General features: G+C 37.7%; 1 protein-coding gene across 1 annotated transcript; it reads left to right on the top strand.

Annotated features, from left to right (window-relative positions):
* The first annotated feature begins 1,463 nt into the window (after positions 1-1,463).
* On the top strand, positions 1,464-4,001 carry LOC120295856 (omega-hydroxypalmitate O-feruloyl transferase-like). The gene is made up of 2 exons (XM_039317454.1): positions 1,464-1,548; positions 3,505-4,001. The coding sequence occupies exons 1-2, from the start codon at positions 1,464-1,466 to the stop codon at positions 3,999-4,001; spliced, it is 582 nt and encodes a 193-aa protein (XP_039173388.1).
* The last annotated feature ends 10,015 nt before the right edge of the window (positions 4,002-14,016 follow it).

The raw sequence follows: 14,016 nt of genomic DNA on the forward strand, positions 1-14,016 counted from the left end.
TTTTAGTACTACTATATATTTTTAGCGTTTGGAAGAGTATTGATGGATTGTCTTTTCTTCATGCTATATATTATCTGTTGAGGTATACGTGTGAGCATATTACAAGCAATATTCCATCTTTGGGCGACTAAATAGGATTTGACCGGTTAATAAAATCTAGTTGAATTATAATTTATTACTTAAGACTCTTAAATAAAAGTAATCAAATGACATATATGTCAATGGGTTCATATTCCAAAAGCATTCCTTGAAGGAACTTAGAAGGTGGAGTTTTGAAGAGCTCTAAAGATTTAAGAGATTGGGGATTGGAAAACTTTAGTTTGTGAAACTTGCACGATAGTAAGGTAAACTTTTTTGTTTCTATCGAGTAGTTTCAACTTTGTGAATTGTGCTCGATGTGATCCATCCATTAAATTCTTTGTTGGGAAGTGTTGATGCGGCACTTACTCCATAAGTGATTATAAGTTATGTTGTGATGTGGCACTTACTCCATAAGTGATGATACGTTATGCTGATACGATGACCATTGGTTTTGATAAGTCACTTTACTTTTCTGTTTCCTCCCCCCAAAAATATAAAAAATAAAACATTAGACAAAAATATTTGGGCCATGTCATTTTTGCGCAAGTCCATTTAATGAGCAACATGTGTCCTATTTGAGCCCACATGTGAGAAATGCTCCCTTTTACCTCTTTCCCTCTCATGCGATCCTTTACTCTTTGTTCTCTCTCCCCCTCTCCTGCAAAACACGCCCTAGTCAATTGCCTTCACCATCGTTTCATCCATTGATCCCCACTCCGACAATGGCTCCACTATTGAGGTTGTCCACTGCCCCTACAGCCACCCCCGGGTTCAAGAACAAGCCCAAGTCTCCCATTGCCATTACCTGCAACCTCGAGCCCTCTTTCAACCCTTGCCTCCTCAAGGTCCCTTGCGGCTCCAATATCATCCCCTCCCTCCACAGGTCATCCACCGCCCCCACAAGTCCAAGAATAAGCCCAAGCCCCCCTATTGTTTGCGACACCGAGCCTTCTCTTAGCCCCTACATCCTCAAAGTCCCTCGTGGCTCCGATGTCATCACCTCCCTCCACAACTTCTAGATCTAGATTGAGCCCTCGCTGAATCCAGGAAAAGCAACCCTCACCTATGATCGATCGCCGACTATGGCCAAGCACTGGCCGCGAGCCAAAGGGAAAGAAAGGACAAAAAAGGAAAGGGAAATAAAGGAAGAAATGGTGAAGAAGAGAAACAAGAGGTGCATAAGAAAGGAAATAGATAAAGGGAGAGAGAGGGGACATGTGTCACTCTTTAAATGGACTTGAATAAAAATGAGGCATACCACTTGTACCCCCAATAATTTCTCAAGACTATCCCTGCGTATTGCAGACAACCACCACTGCTTAACTTTGTTGATTGACCTTGAACGAAGGTTGTGACCATTAATTGAGGTCCCGCTGCAAACAATGACGATGACAGACAATGGCAACAAGGAAGAAGGTGATGGAGCGTTTGTGGTGGAGAAAGAGTTTGGCAAAACTCACGAGGAAAGTGAACATGAAAATGAAAAATAGAAAAGCACATCCTTTAAATTATTCAAGTTTCCTTTGGTAATCCTTCTCAACACTTTTGCCGAATAGGCGAGTCACATGTGAGCAAGTAGGCCGTGTTGATACACATTATGTGACAATTCTTCTAACGTAGTTACTAGTTCAAGTCACATTCCGTACTCGATTGAACAAGGATAAAAGTTCGGGTGATATTGAAGGAGGCAAAATTCATGCTCCTCTAGTGCCGCTACCTCTTTTGTGTATTGGAGCAAGTAGTGCATAACACAATAAATAATGGTTTTATTATAGCCAAGTCTCATGATATCGCTAGTACCTGAACTTTCTTCCCCCTTAGAATGTTGTACTCAAATCTTGTGGTCAATCAAGTATCTTAGCTTTTCAAATTAGGCTCAATGTGAAGTCTCTGTTAAGTATATCATTATGTAATGTGAATTTGTTGGCATGCCTTGCTAATCGATGCCATTTAAGATCAATTGGTAATATGGCTCACTCACTTAGAAAATTGTGTCATTCTCATTTAGGCATTGGGTGATGAGAAGGCAAAGAGTATGGCCCCATTTGGTTCGGCTTTGGGAATGGGCTTTGGGACTCTAAAGTCTCTTGGCCAAATGCAAACATGTTTGGTTCAATTTTTTGTGCGACTTTGGCAATATGCAATTGCATCTCCAAATGACTCTAAGGGCCCTTAGTCCAGAGCATGTCTAGAGATCCTTTGGGAACTTGCATTTTCGTAATGCAAGCTCTGGTTACTGTTCATCACTATTCATCTTCTCTGGTGGAGAAGCTGATTGGAGGCCAACGACCGCTGGCCAAGGGGTCGCGCGCCGGCGACTGCCGCTTGAGGGTCGCTCGACCCTAGCGACCGTCGCCGAACCACAGGCGACGCCTGGGTCACACAACCTAGGTGACTGATGGCTTGAATGTGTGGTCTTCGTGGCCAAGCCTTAGGTCACCCAACTATGTGGGTTCCATGCATTAATAATTTCAGTACAATATGCATTCCAAAGAGAAAATGACAACCTCTTCTCGCTTCCTTTGCAAATTCCAAGATGTGATCCTCATAAAACACATGAATCACGAGAATTTGTGAAGGGAGCGAGAAGAGCGTGATTCATGTGTTTTATGAGGATCACGTCTTGGAATTTGTGAAGGGAGTGAGAAGAGGTTGTCATTTTCTCTTTGGAATTGGGTCTTCAAAGTCATTTTCTCTTTGGAATGCATACTGTATTGAAATTATTAATGCTTGGAACCCACATGATTGGGTTGACCCAGGGCTTGGCCACGAAGACCCATCAAACCTTGCAAATATAAATACAGACTTGCTCTAATTGCTGTAACTCAACATTCGAAAATTTTAGAAGTTGAAATTGCTCAGGTATGTGCCTTTTTTTTTTCTTATCTTGCACATTAAATATGCATTCAAGTTTGATTAATTTTAACTAGAGTTTTTTTTTTATATTAAAATATTGACGTGAGTTTGAATATTACATCTATAGTGATACTTATAAGCGAGAAAATTGGTCCGTGTCTCTATCAAGTCAAATTCAACTGGAAAGTTGGTTAGATCCCAGTCAAAATGCCATCAATTGTGAAGAAATAAAAGTTCAGTGCTGATAATAAAAATCAAAGTTAGGCAAATTGATTGCAAAATCTACGAATGCTCATAGAAAATCAACACTTTTAAAAGAAAAAATTTCTTAAAATGATTGCTTGTATCACTTAGCATAATGAATGTGATGAAAATATTTTCATCATTAATGATAATCTATAGATATAGATTGTTACTAATAATAAGAATATTTTCTGTTGGTTAATCGGTTAATTTTCTTAATGTTTCATAATTGTTGTCCACAGGATGGGTACCGCAATTCTCAGAGGGACGTTTGAGTCATTTGAGGATGAAAGCAAGAATGTTTAATTTTCTCGCGAACCAAAGCTCTCGGAATCGATCCTCACGAGACAACGAAGCTACTCACCGCAGTTGACGGCCGCTCCAAGTTCAACCCCCCACTGCCGAGTGGCTACTTCGGGAACGGCATTGCTTGGTCCTGCGTTGAGTGCAGTGCGGGCGAATTGACCCACAATCCCTTCTCGTTCGCTGTCAGGACCGTGCACGAGGCGCTCGCATCCGCCACCGAGAGTTACATAAGGTCAGCCATCGACCACATCGAGTTGAACAGGGTCCTAGTCGACTGCGAGGGCAGCGCTTGCTGCATCAGCAAATGGAGCCGGCTCCCTTTCTACAAGATGGATTTCGGGTTTGGGAGGCCGTTCCAGGTGGCGCCAGCAACAGTCCCCGACAGCCTCATCTTGGTCACTTCTCGGAGCAGGGAGAGCAACGAGTTGGTTGTGTCCCTGGGGCTTACTCATGACACCATGGATGTTTTCTCAAAGTTGATTCAACATGAGCTCATGCTAAAAAGCAAGTTCTAGTCTCATCTATGGATATGAGTATATGAAGCTTAGTTTTCGTGCCCTTGGTTTTAAGTAGGACTAGCGCAGTGGTGTTGCGCCACTTTTGCCAATTGTTTTATATGATATGCTTCCATTAATAAAGTGACGTACTTTCCAGAAAAGGAAATCTTATAGATACAAATATCAATTTATGAAAGAGCACCCATAACATACAGTAGTAATGTGAAAAAAAGTTCTATGCATGAGGTTTTGTACACCATTGATCGGATATTAAGAGTAAATTAAGGGCATATGAGGCCATTTGTGTGAGAAAATATTAAACACACAAGTTGTGGAAGGAAAGAAAGTGAAAATAAAGAAAATAAAAAAGAAGGGAGAAACGGCAAAGAAGAAGAGAAATGGAGGTGTGAGTCTGCAAGAGGAGAGAGAGAGACAAGGAGAGAAAAATTTGACAAATGGGCCATTCATGGACACGTCGCTTAATAGATGAGCATCTACTTTGTGGTGCTAGCACAACTTGTGTAGCTAATATTTTTCCTTAATTTTGAGTAAGACTAGCATAGTGATGTTGCGCTCCTTGTGCCTGTTGTATTATATGACATGCTTCCATCAATGAAGTGATGTACTTTCTATAAAAAAAAAGGAATCTTATAGATACGATGTCAATTTATGAAAGAGTGGTCATAGTATATAGTAACGTAAGAAAGTTTTACACGGGTAGGGGCAAATAGAAAGTTCATGTAAATTTTTTCTTTACACTAATGGTGTGTATGCTATTTTTCTTTGTGAATTAATGGGTTTGTGTTGAGTGTTTGGTAAAGTACCACTTTTTAGGCACTATCTATATATCTTTAGCATTAGGAAGAGTATTGTTGGGTTGTCATTATCCATGTTAGGTATTCATTAATGTACAAGTGTGAGCGTACCATAGAGAAAAATTCCGTATCGGCTAATTGAAGAGGGATTGAGTAGTTAATAAATCTAGTAGACTTATAATTTATTGATTTAAACTCTTAAAAAAGGTGATTTAATAATATGATTTGTTGATGGGTTCATATTCTTGAAAATCTACTCTCCAAGATAAGTTTTATTCTTTCCAAGAGTTTTAGAATTTTGAGAACCAAAGAGATATAGCAAGGGGTGAGCATCGGTCTAGGGTCAACCCCGGACTAATCCTGAACCGGCCCAACCCGCTGGTCTTGGTTCGATTCTTAGGGAGATCGAGGTGGTCCTTGGTCTTAGGATTCCTAGACCAGCCTTTGTGCGGGTTAGTCTTCGGTTTTGGGAGTTTAGGGTCAGTCCAACCCAGACCAACCTTGATTCTATATATATATTATATATCTAATATATTATTTATAATTTTTTATATAAAGAAAACTGCAAAATAAATGGCATCAACAACATTAAATAGCTCATTAGTGAGGAGTTCAAGTAATTTTACTCTATTTTTTAATAACTTAGATCTTTTAATGTCTTTTACGGCATCAACAACCATAATTTACAAATGAGAAAAATGTTTTTGTGAGGAGTCCTCACGACGTTCAAAAGGGCATAAATAGCTCCTCACGGCATACTTCTCTATTACTCGTTCTCTTCTATCTTATTTGTCCTCTTAGTCTTTAAGCAAAATTGAAAGAAACAACTTCTCCGCTCGCCACTTGACACTCGCCTCACTAGCTTTGGGTCACTCGTATCACTTGCTGCTCGATGCTTGCCTAGCTTGTTGTTTCCTGCTCGACGCTTGATGCTCACCCCACTCGACATTCATTGCTCACCACTCTTAGCTGGCCTCGCTCTTTACTGAACCCATAAGGTCAGTCCGGTCCTTGCTCGCCTTTTTAGGGAGTACAAAAAATAAAACAAAAAATTATCAGTTGATCCCAGGTTGACTCTGGAACTAGACCAAACCCATTGGGTTGGTCCAGTCCTCGGTTGCCCTTTTAAAGAGTACAAAAAATGAAATAACTAAATTATCGCTTGGTCTCGGGTTGATCTCGAATCGGACCGAACTCATTGGATCGGTTCGGTTCTCGGTCCTAAGCTCAATAGGGTCGATCATCAATCCCAAAAATTGAGGACCAAGATCGTGCGAGGTTGGTCCTAGGGTTAGGAGGTGGGTCGGCCCAACCCGGACAATGCTCACCCCTAGTAACGATGCCATATAGCTACAATTGTCCATGTGTTGCTATTGAACAAAAGGTCCAATATTCATATTGTAGGAAATGCTTCCATTATTCCCAAAATAAGTAATTTTCATGATTATTACCCTGCAAAGCATGAATTGCATTATATATGTTTAATGAGGGACTAACATTAATTCCTCGCTGTGAATTTTCAATTTTATAAAACCAGGAGTAATAGTGGAACTGGGTCTTCAAAGTCAATTTCTCCTTTTAATGAATCTTGTATTAAATAAATAAATACATGGAACCCACATTGCATGAAGACCCGTCAACCCTCGCGCACATAAAAATAAGCAGGCTCCAATTGTTTTACTAAATTGTCCATGCTTCAATTGTTAAAATTCTGCAGGTGTGTGCCTTTCACTTTTTTGGATTTGATGTGCACATTTTAATCGAACATATTGTTAGAGTTAATTAGGATATTCCTTTTGAGTATCCTCATCTCTCAAGATTGCGCTTATATTTTATTTGGATTATACATATCCTTGATTGTTATTTAATTTTAGATGGTCATTTAATAAAGCCTATCTTATGTTCTCTTCTTTTATGCACATTAAAATACATAGAAATTTCACAATTATTTCCTCCCATTTTTTTATATTTTAGGTTATACCAAAAGTGATGATGATGATTTTTGTAATATTTTAATAAGTTTTATGAAATTTATTTTTTTCTTTTTTTTTTTCTTTTTTCTTTTTCCTTCGTAGGATTTCTAGCCAGCGAAATAACTTGGGCCCTAGCAACGGTTAATGACTCTTGCTGGCAATGTGGAGGGCCCACAATGCCCTCGTCCTGAGGCTAAGAGTGGAAACATATAATAAAAAAGACAAATAAGGGGTTTTAAATAACTTGAACTTAAAAAATCTTCCTTTGATACCGTGTATGATGTTGTGAGACTTTTTTTTTATAGTGTTATTTTAGAATGAATCACTTAAATTCCAACATAGAAAGCCATAAATATTAGGGGCGTGTAATCAGACCTATTCAACCTTGGAACCAGTCCATCTTGGTCGGTTCATAAAAGACCAATTTGGTGCCTTTGTAAAAAATTTGGAAATTGACTTTGATAGGTTTGGTTTCTATACATTGTAATGGTCGGTTCTACCCAAGAAACAAACTTGTCAAGGCTGGTTCTAGGGTAGAATTGGTCAAAAACAACACAAAATTTGGGAACCTTTTTGCACGACTACTTCTCTCTCTCTCTCTCTCTCTCTCTCTCTCTCTCTCTCTCTCTCACACACACACACACACACACACACACACACACGCAAACAGACTCTTAGCGGTCTCACTCTCTCTATCGCTAATACTCGATTTCTTTGATCTTTTCCCGCTTGAAAAGTTCTCACTTTAGTATGTTTCTTTGATCTCACATCTCTCTTGCACAATGAATTACCTCAAAGGAGTTGTGGTCTATGAAGATTTACTTCTCATTTACCAAATCTGATTCTATTTGATGTTTATAAGACATGTATTCATATTTGACATAATGCATATTGTATATCTAATAAATAAATAAAAAAGAAAAAAAAAAGGCACATTCCAAAGTTGATTAGTTTAGTATCTGGTTTCAAAATTGGGAACTGATTCCAACAAGATAGTTTCCAAATTACTAGACTAGAAGTTACTCACTCTGTAACCAATCACCTTAACACACACACACACACACACATCCATGAAAAAAGACACCATCATGGTCCAGTCCTATTGCATCTCAATAGATGTTTTCCAATAACAAATGTTGACACTTAAAATTTATATTAAAGGCTTCATATTTTTTTAACCAAACTAGGGCAATCATTAGTTGAATTTGGCTAAACACATGCATGATCTCAGCCATTGAATAAAAGAAAATTAATGTTAACTGTTGGATTTAGCTTGACCATTTTGTTCTACCAAACCCCACTGTGCCATACCTCACACCAAAAATAATAAGCTATGCCATATCATTATTGCACTAATCAATGTATAAACTATAGTTTGGATTCTCTGGCTTTAAGCTTGTGAAATGAAACAATTATCATTAAAATGTAATGATGTCTTTAGCTCATCCAATTAGCTCATCCAATTAGAATTGACAAGGTGAATTAGATCATATATCTCCAAGATGAAAACCGGCCTGAAGTTCTCCTGTGAAGCGACTTCCACGTGTCGCTTCATGGTGGCATGTGTTCTTGGAACCATTGTCACTCCTTTTTTCGCTTCCCTTCAATGTCTTACTATCAAGCATCTTTGCCTCGATCGCCATGCAATCTATTTTTCCTTTTTTCATACTATAATGATCTAAATACCTTCATAAGATTCCAAATTGATAGAGCTTTGTCAATGGAAAAGAAGAAGAAGAAGAAGCTATGCATGTTGCATTAGTCCACAAGATGCAATAATTTGACAAGACATCAGATAAATGGGGTGTCCCCACTCCCTTTTGAGTCCGCATTCATATAGCTAAGGCTGTGAATATCCATATTATTGTGTTCTCTCATTTCTTATGTGCTTATATTATGGTCTTTCATATTCATGCATTGCTTCTTCAAACATGCACGTGGGCAGACAAGTCTCTTTGTATTCTCTGAGGGATATGTTGAGGGAGTGACGAAATTGCAACTCTGAGTCATCTAGATATTGTGCATGGAGAAACCGATGATCCATCACATCTTATCGAAATGATGAAGACTAAAGTACATATGCCTTGTTCTTTGCCAAGTTTGAACAGCAATCACAAGAGTTTAGTAATGTCGCTTGTAGTTTTATAAACCATGTCTTTTCTCGCATCGCAATCTTTTGACAGTGTTTAATTAAATCATGTCTTTTACAAATGGTAGGTACTTGAAAATATGAGTATCTATTAACAGTAAGCATTATGAGGTGAATATTTTTATTATTAAAGTTCTTATATCAAGAAGGCAGCCATGCATTGTTGCCATAGTCTCATGATTGTACCATGCCCACATAAGTGAGGTCCAAATGTACTCTTTTTTCTTATAGAGCTCTAAGTATGGAGAATAGCTTTGTAGATTCCTCAAACCTCCCGTTGCTCCATTTGTCACTTTGCATTAACGATGCACGGTTTAGCATCTTTGCCTCAGTCACCAAGTGATCTGTTTGTCCTTTTTTAGACTATAGTGATAAAGTGCACTATGCTTAATGGGGGTTTCCACGACATCCTTTCAATAGTTATTTACAAAGAAGAGTAGTTGCATGCATACATAGATTTAACCGACAAAAATTGATGCAACAAAGTGATGGCCTTGAACTTACGTGAATGATCTATCGCATCTTATTGAAACGATGAAGACTAAATTGCATGTGCCTTATTCTTTGCAAGGTTTGAATAGCAATCACAAGAATTTGGTAATGTCGCTTGTAGTTTTATAAACCATGTCTTTTCTCGCATCACAATCTTTTGACGGTTTTTAATTAAATCACGTCTTTTACAAATGGTAGGTACTTGAAAATATGAGTTGCTATTAACAGAAAGCATTACGAGGTGAATATTTTAATTATTAAAGTTCTTATTTGAAGAAGGCAGCCATGCATTATTACCACAGTCTCATGATTGTACCATGCCAACATAAGTGAGGTCCAAATGTACTCTTTTGTCTTATAGAGCTTTGAGTTTGGAGAATAGCTTGGCAGATTCCTCAAACCTCTCGTTGCTCCTTTTGTCACTTCGCATCAATGATGCACACTCAAGCATCTTTGCCTCGTTCACCAAATGATCTGTTTGTCCTTCTTTTTTTCTTTTTTTTACTTCAATGATTAAATATCTACAAAGGATTCATAATCAATTGTCCCTCACCAATGGTGATAAAGTGCAATATACTTGATTTGGGTTTCCACAACATCCTTTCAACAATTATTTACTAATCTAAAAAGAAGAGTAGTTGCATAGATACATAGATTTAACCGACGAAAATTGATGCAACAAAGTAATGGCCTTGAACTTACGTGCATGATCTCAACCATCAAATAAAAGAAAATTAATGTCAACTGCTGGATTTGGCATGACCATTTTGTTCTACCAAACCCCACTGTGCCATACCTCACACAAAAAAAATAAGTTGTTCCATATCATTATTGCACTAATCAATGTATAAATTATAGTTTGGATTCTCTCTGGCTTTACGCTTGTGAAATGAAACAATTATCACTAAAATGCAATGCTGTCTTTAGCTCATACAATCAGAATCAACAAGGTGAATTGGACCGTATATTTCCAAGATGAAAACCAGCCTAAAGTTCTCCCGTGATGCAACTTCCACTGGTCACTTCATGGTGGCATGTGTTCTTGGAACCATTGTCACTCCTTTTTTCGCTTGCCTTCAATGTCTTACTATCAAGCATCTGTGCCTTGATCGCCATGCAATCTATTTGTCCTTTTTTCAAACTATAATGATCTGAATATCTTCATAAGATTCCAAATCAATAAAGCTCTGTCATTGGGGAAAAAGAAAAGAAAAGAAAAGCTATGCATGTTGCTCAAGTCCACAAGCTGCAACAATTTGATAAGACATCGGATAAATGGTGTCATGCCCCGAACCTCAAACGTGCGAACATCCCTCGATGGTCAACTGAAAATGTGACGTCCCAGTACGCGTCGCCAACCCATTCTTTTTTTTTTTTTTTATCTTATCAATTAAGCACATGCAGAAGCGAATTAAATAAACATCCAGCCAATAAACAAATATAGGGATGGTAAAACACAACCAGGATTTTCCCATAAAAACCACGACTTATTTATCCATTGTTGTCCCTAGGAAGTTTAATGATTTACAAATCGTTACACTAGCAACTTCCAACCGACCTTCTCAAAAACCTCAGGGATCAGGGTCACCTTAAACTTTGCTAACAGCAGGGCCAACCAAAAGTTGTTGCATCTCATGCCCACCACATCCACACTCAGCATATCTCGACGCTACAGCCTTGAAAAATGTTAGCCCACGACAGGGTGAGATAAAATCTTAGCGAGTCAAACCTAAGCCCTGATTAGGATGCAAATTCACCTTGAAGGTGTCTTTGTTTTCTTTTTTGAGCTCATTTTTAGATTTTCTACGGGTTGTTGTGATGTTGTGAGTTGCTAGGATCACTCTCGTGACTTTTCAATTGAAAAATGCAATTTTACTTCAGATTTTTTGAGATCGTGGATCCGTTCTTCGAACGCATGTTAAGTCGAGCCTGTGAAATATAGCCGCGAAGCTCAGGTGCAAATTCATTCTTGTTGATGATCTCAAATAATTGCTGCAGCCGCAGCAGGATCGTTTGCTGCAATTTATGTTTAAATACATCCATAAACTTGAGGTTATTCATCTTGTCTTGGCTAACTCAGTGATTGTTAATGTTAAATCATAAGCATTTAATTAACCAATCCGCAAAAAAAAAAAAAAATGTGAGCTTTTACTACATCAAATCTTTATTCTGATATATTATTCCTGTTTACCTTGCTTTGACTAGAAATTACCTTATTAGCATAACCGAAGCATTAAATAAGATGTTAATATAACTATCAATAATGATAATTCCATCCAAATTAGTTAAAAAGAGAAATAATCCCATGATCCCTTATTCTCAATTCTCAACTCAACATGCTAAACCATGAAATGTGGGGATTTTATCTTGTGCATGGATTTGCCTCCGATACTTTTATATTCTCTTTGAATCGGACTTAACAACAAATTCGGATTCATGAAATTGAAGGTATCCAATTGTACATCAAAATATTATATATCTTTTGAAATCTTTATTGATATTTTTAGAAATTTAAAAATTGAATCATTTATGCTACAACCTGATTCAAATGGTTTTAGTTGTCGAAGTTTCATTATATCAATGAGAAATAAAATTTATGATCGACTACAAAAGAAAATGATTTTATGGTTCATGCCGAAGACACTACATAGCTTCAAGACCATTCTATCTGGCGAACTTCAGTGTGAAATGCTTCTGAGAAAGTGTGCTGTGGAATTGGAAAAAAAATGTGATGAGATGATTTAGTTATCAAAGGGTTGGAATGAATATATGAGGGCCAATTTTTGGTCTCCAGATAAGAAGGGGCACTCCATTTTCCATGAAATCGTATTCGATATAAGCTGTGTCCGATATAGAGTATCCACCACCAAATGTCGAATGTCATTGAGGGAGGAAGATGTTGGCAATGGCCGTGATGCTTCGGTCTGAGATCGAAGTCTTGGGGAAATGAATTGCATTCACCTAAGTAGCATCCTCAGCTTTGTGAGTTTGCGAAGTTTATGGCAGTCCCTATTTTGCATCAATTTAGGCACGGAGTTTGGGGAGAGACCGAACCTCGAATTGCTCATCACGAGATTTTTGAATGTGAATCTCTTAATCTAAAAGCTCATTCTCCCCACGACTGTGTTGTTCTCTTGTTTGATTTGAATTCAGTACAAAAACTGCCCACGTCATTAGGCAAAGATAGACTATGTTAGAGCATATTGATCCTCATAACATTTCCCTATTTGTAGCTCAACCGTGTGTGCATATCTATGTGCTAGGGGATCCCATAAATGTCATGCCAACGGAAACAAAACGAACTGGTCATACCAGATTTGATGGTGTTGAATGTGATATTGGTGTTGTGCATACAGGCCTTAAAAGCTAGATCATTAGAAAGACTCGATCTATTAATTTAAGTTCGCTACATTGGTAGTTATGAGTATCGCATATAAGTGTATGCCTAGAAAGTGAAAGCTTTCTTTCTCATGTTCTGTCTGTAATTGATGCAGGTAAAGCTAAAAGAGCTAGGTGCATGCAAAGCTCTTGAACCAGCCAACAAATTTAAATACAACTTGTGGTAAGGCAAATATATTTGAAGAAAACGATGTGGTCAAATCCTTGTGACAATGACTGCTTTCGGATTTAAATCACATAATCGAAATATAGTAAACGAAAAAATCACCTAATAAACCAAGCTCATAATCAAGGCATTGAAAGTAAGTAAAATATGGAAATCATCGTCCAAGAATTTAATCCGATACGGTGTTGGCTAAAGAATATATATTGTCTCATCATCAAGCCTCAGGACAAAAAAACTCCATGAGTTGAGTCCAAAAATTAAACCTAAGCCTAAATGAAGACTTACGTCCAAGTGACCCTAAAATGTAATCCTAATATTAAAAAAAAAAGGATTTTTTTATATCATTTAATTTAATTTATTTTCTTTATCCATTTCATATGAGAAAAACACAACGTAACATTTCAATTTATTTATAGATTCAAGAGACATGACTCCCTAATCTTGAAGGACATGAATCAAATGAAATTCTATTCTTAAACCGTAACAGCCTAACCGAGACTTGCATTTCTCTACGATTTTCATTTTTATTTTTATTTTTTATTTCGATCTTTTTAGTTAGTGAAAACAAAATAGGAGAATTTATCCGGAAACAAATGTACCCCAAATAAATCCATTCCAAGCTATCTGACTCCGTCAACGAGTCCTCTAAGTATGGGATACGAAATGAAAACCGCAGCATCAGAAAAGTCACATTTCCAAAAAATTTCCACCTCTTGTGCACGCATCAGCAGACAATGAGGAAGAGAGCAACAACCAAGAAAGATGGATGGCGATTCTGACGCTCCATTCTTTGCAGACGACCATGCAGATCTCGTACTCTTTCACCACAGAATTCACACTTTAACTCGAACCAGAGAGATCCTCAAGCCACGGAACAGCAATTTTCACATCATTTGTTGAGCATACGAACGTATTTGGCCATAATAAGGGTTCAATAAGTCGAGAACAAATTGAATTGATGCAATATGATTTTGCATTTCAAGGATTGAATGGAAGTTACATACAGATCTAGTTCGAACGTTTCATCCAACAAGTGATA

Source organism: Eucalyptus grandis, chromosome 7 (genome assembly GCF_016545825.1).
Source record: "Eucalyptus grandis isolate ANBG69807.140 chromosome 7, ASM1654582v1, whole genome shotgun sequence".
In the NCBI taxonomy this organism is placed as follows: Eukaryota; Viridiplantae; Streptophyta; class Magnoliopsida; order Myrtales; family Myrtaceae; genus Eucalyptus; species Eucalyptus grandis.

What these genes read in the sequence shown, in the direction of transcription:
- LOC120295856 (XM_039317454.1), top strand. Translation starts at nt 1,464, where the DNA reads ATGACGATGACAGACAATGGCAACAAGGAAGAAGGTGATGGAGCGTTT. An exon ending in TGGCAAAACTCACGAGGAAA is followed by an intron (nt 1,549 to 3,504) that starts GTGAACATGAAA and finishes CGCGAACCAAAG; the next exon opens with CTCTCGGAATCGATCCTCAC.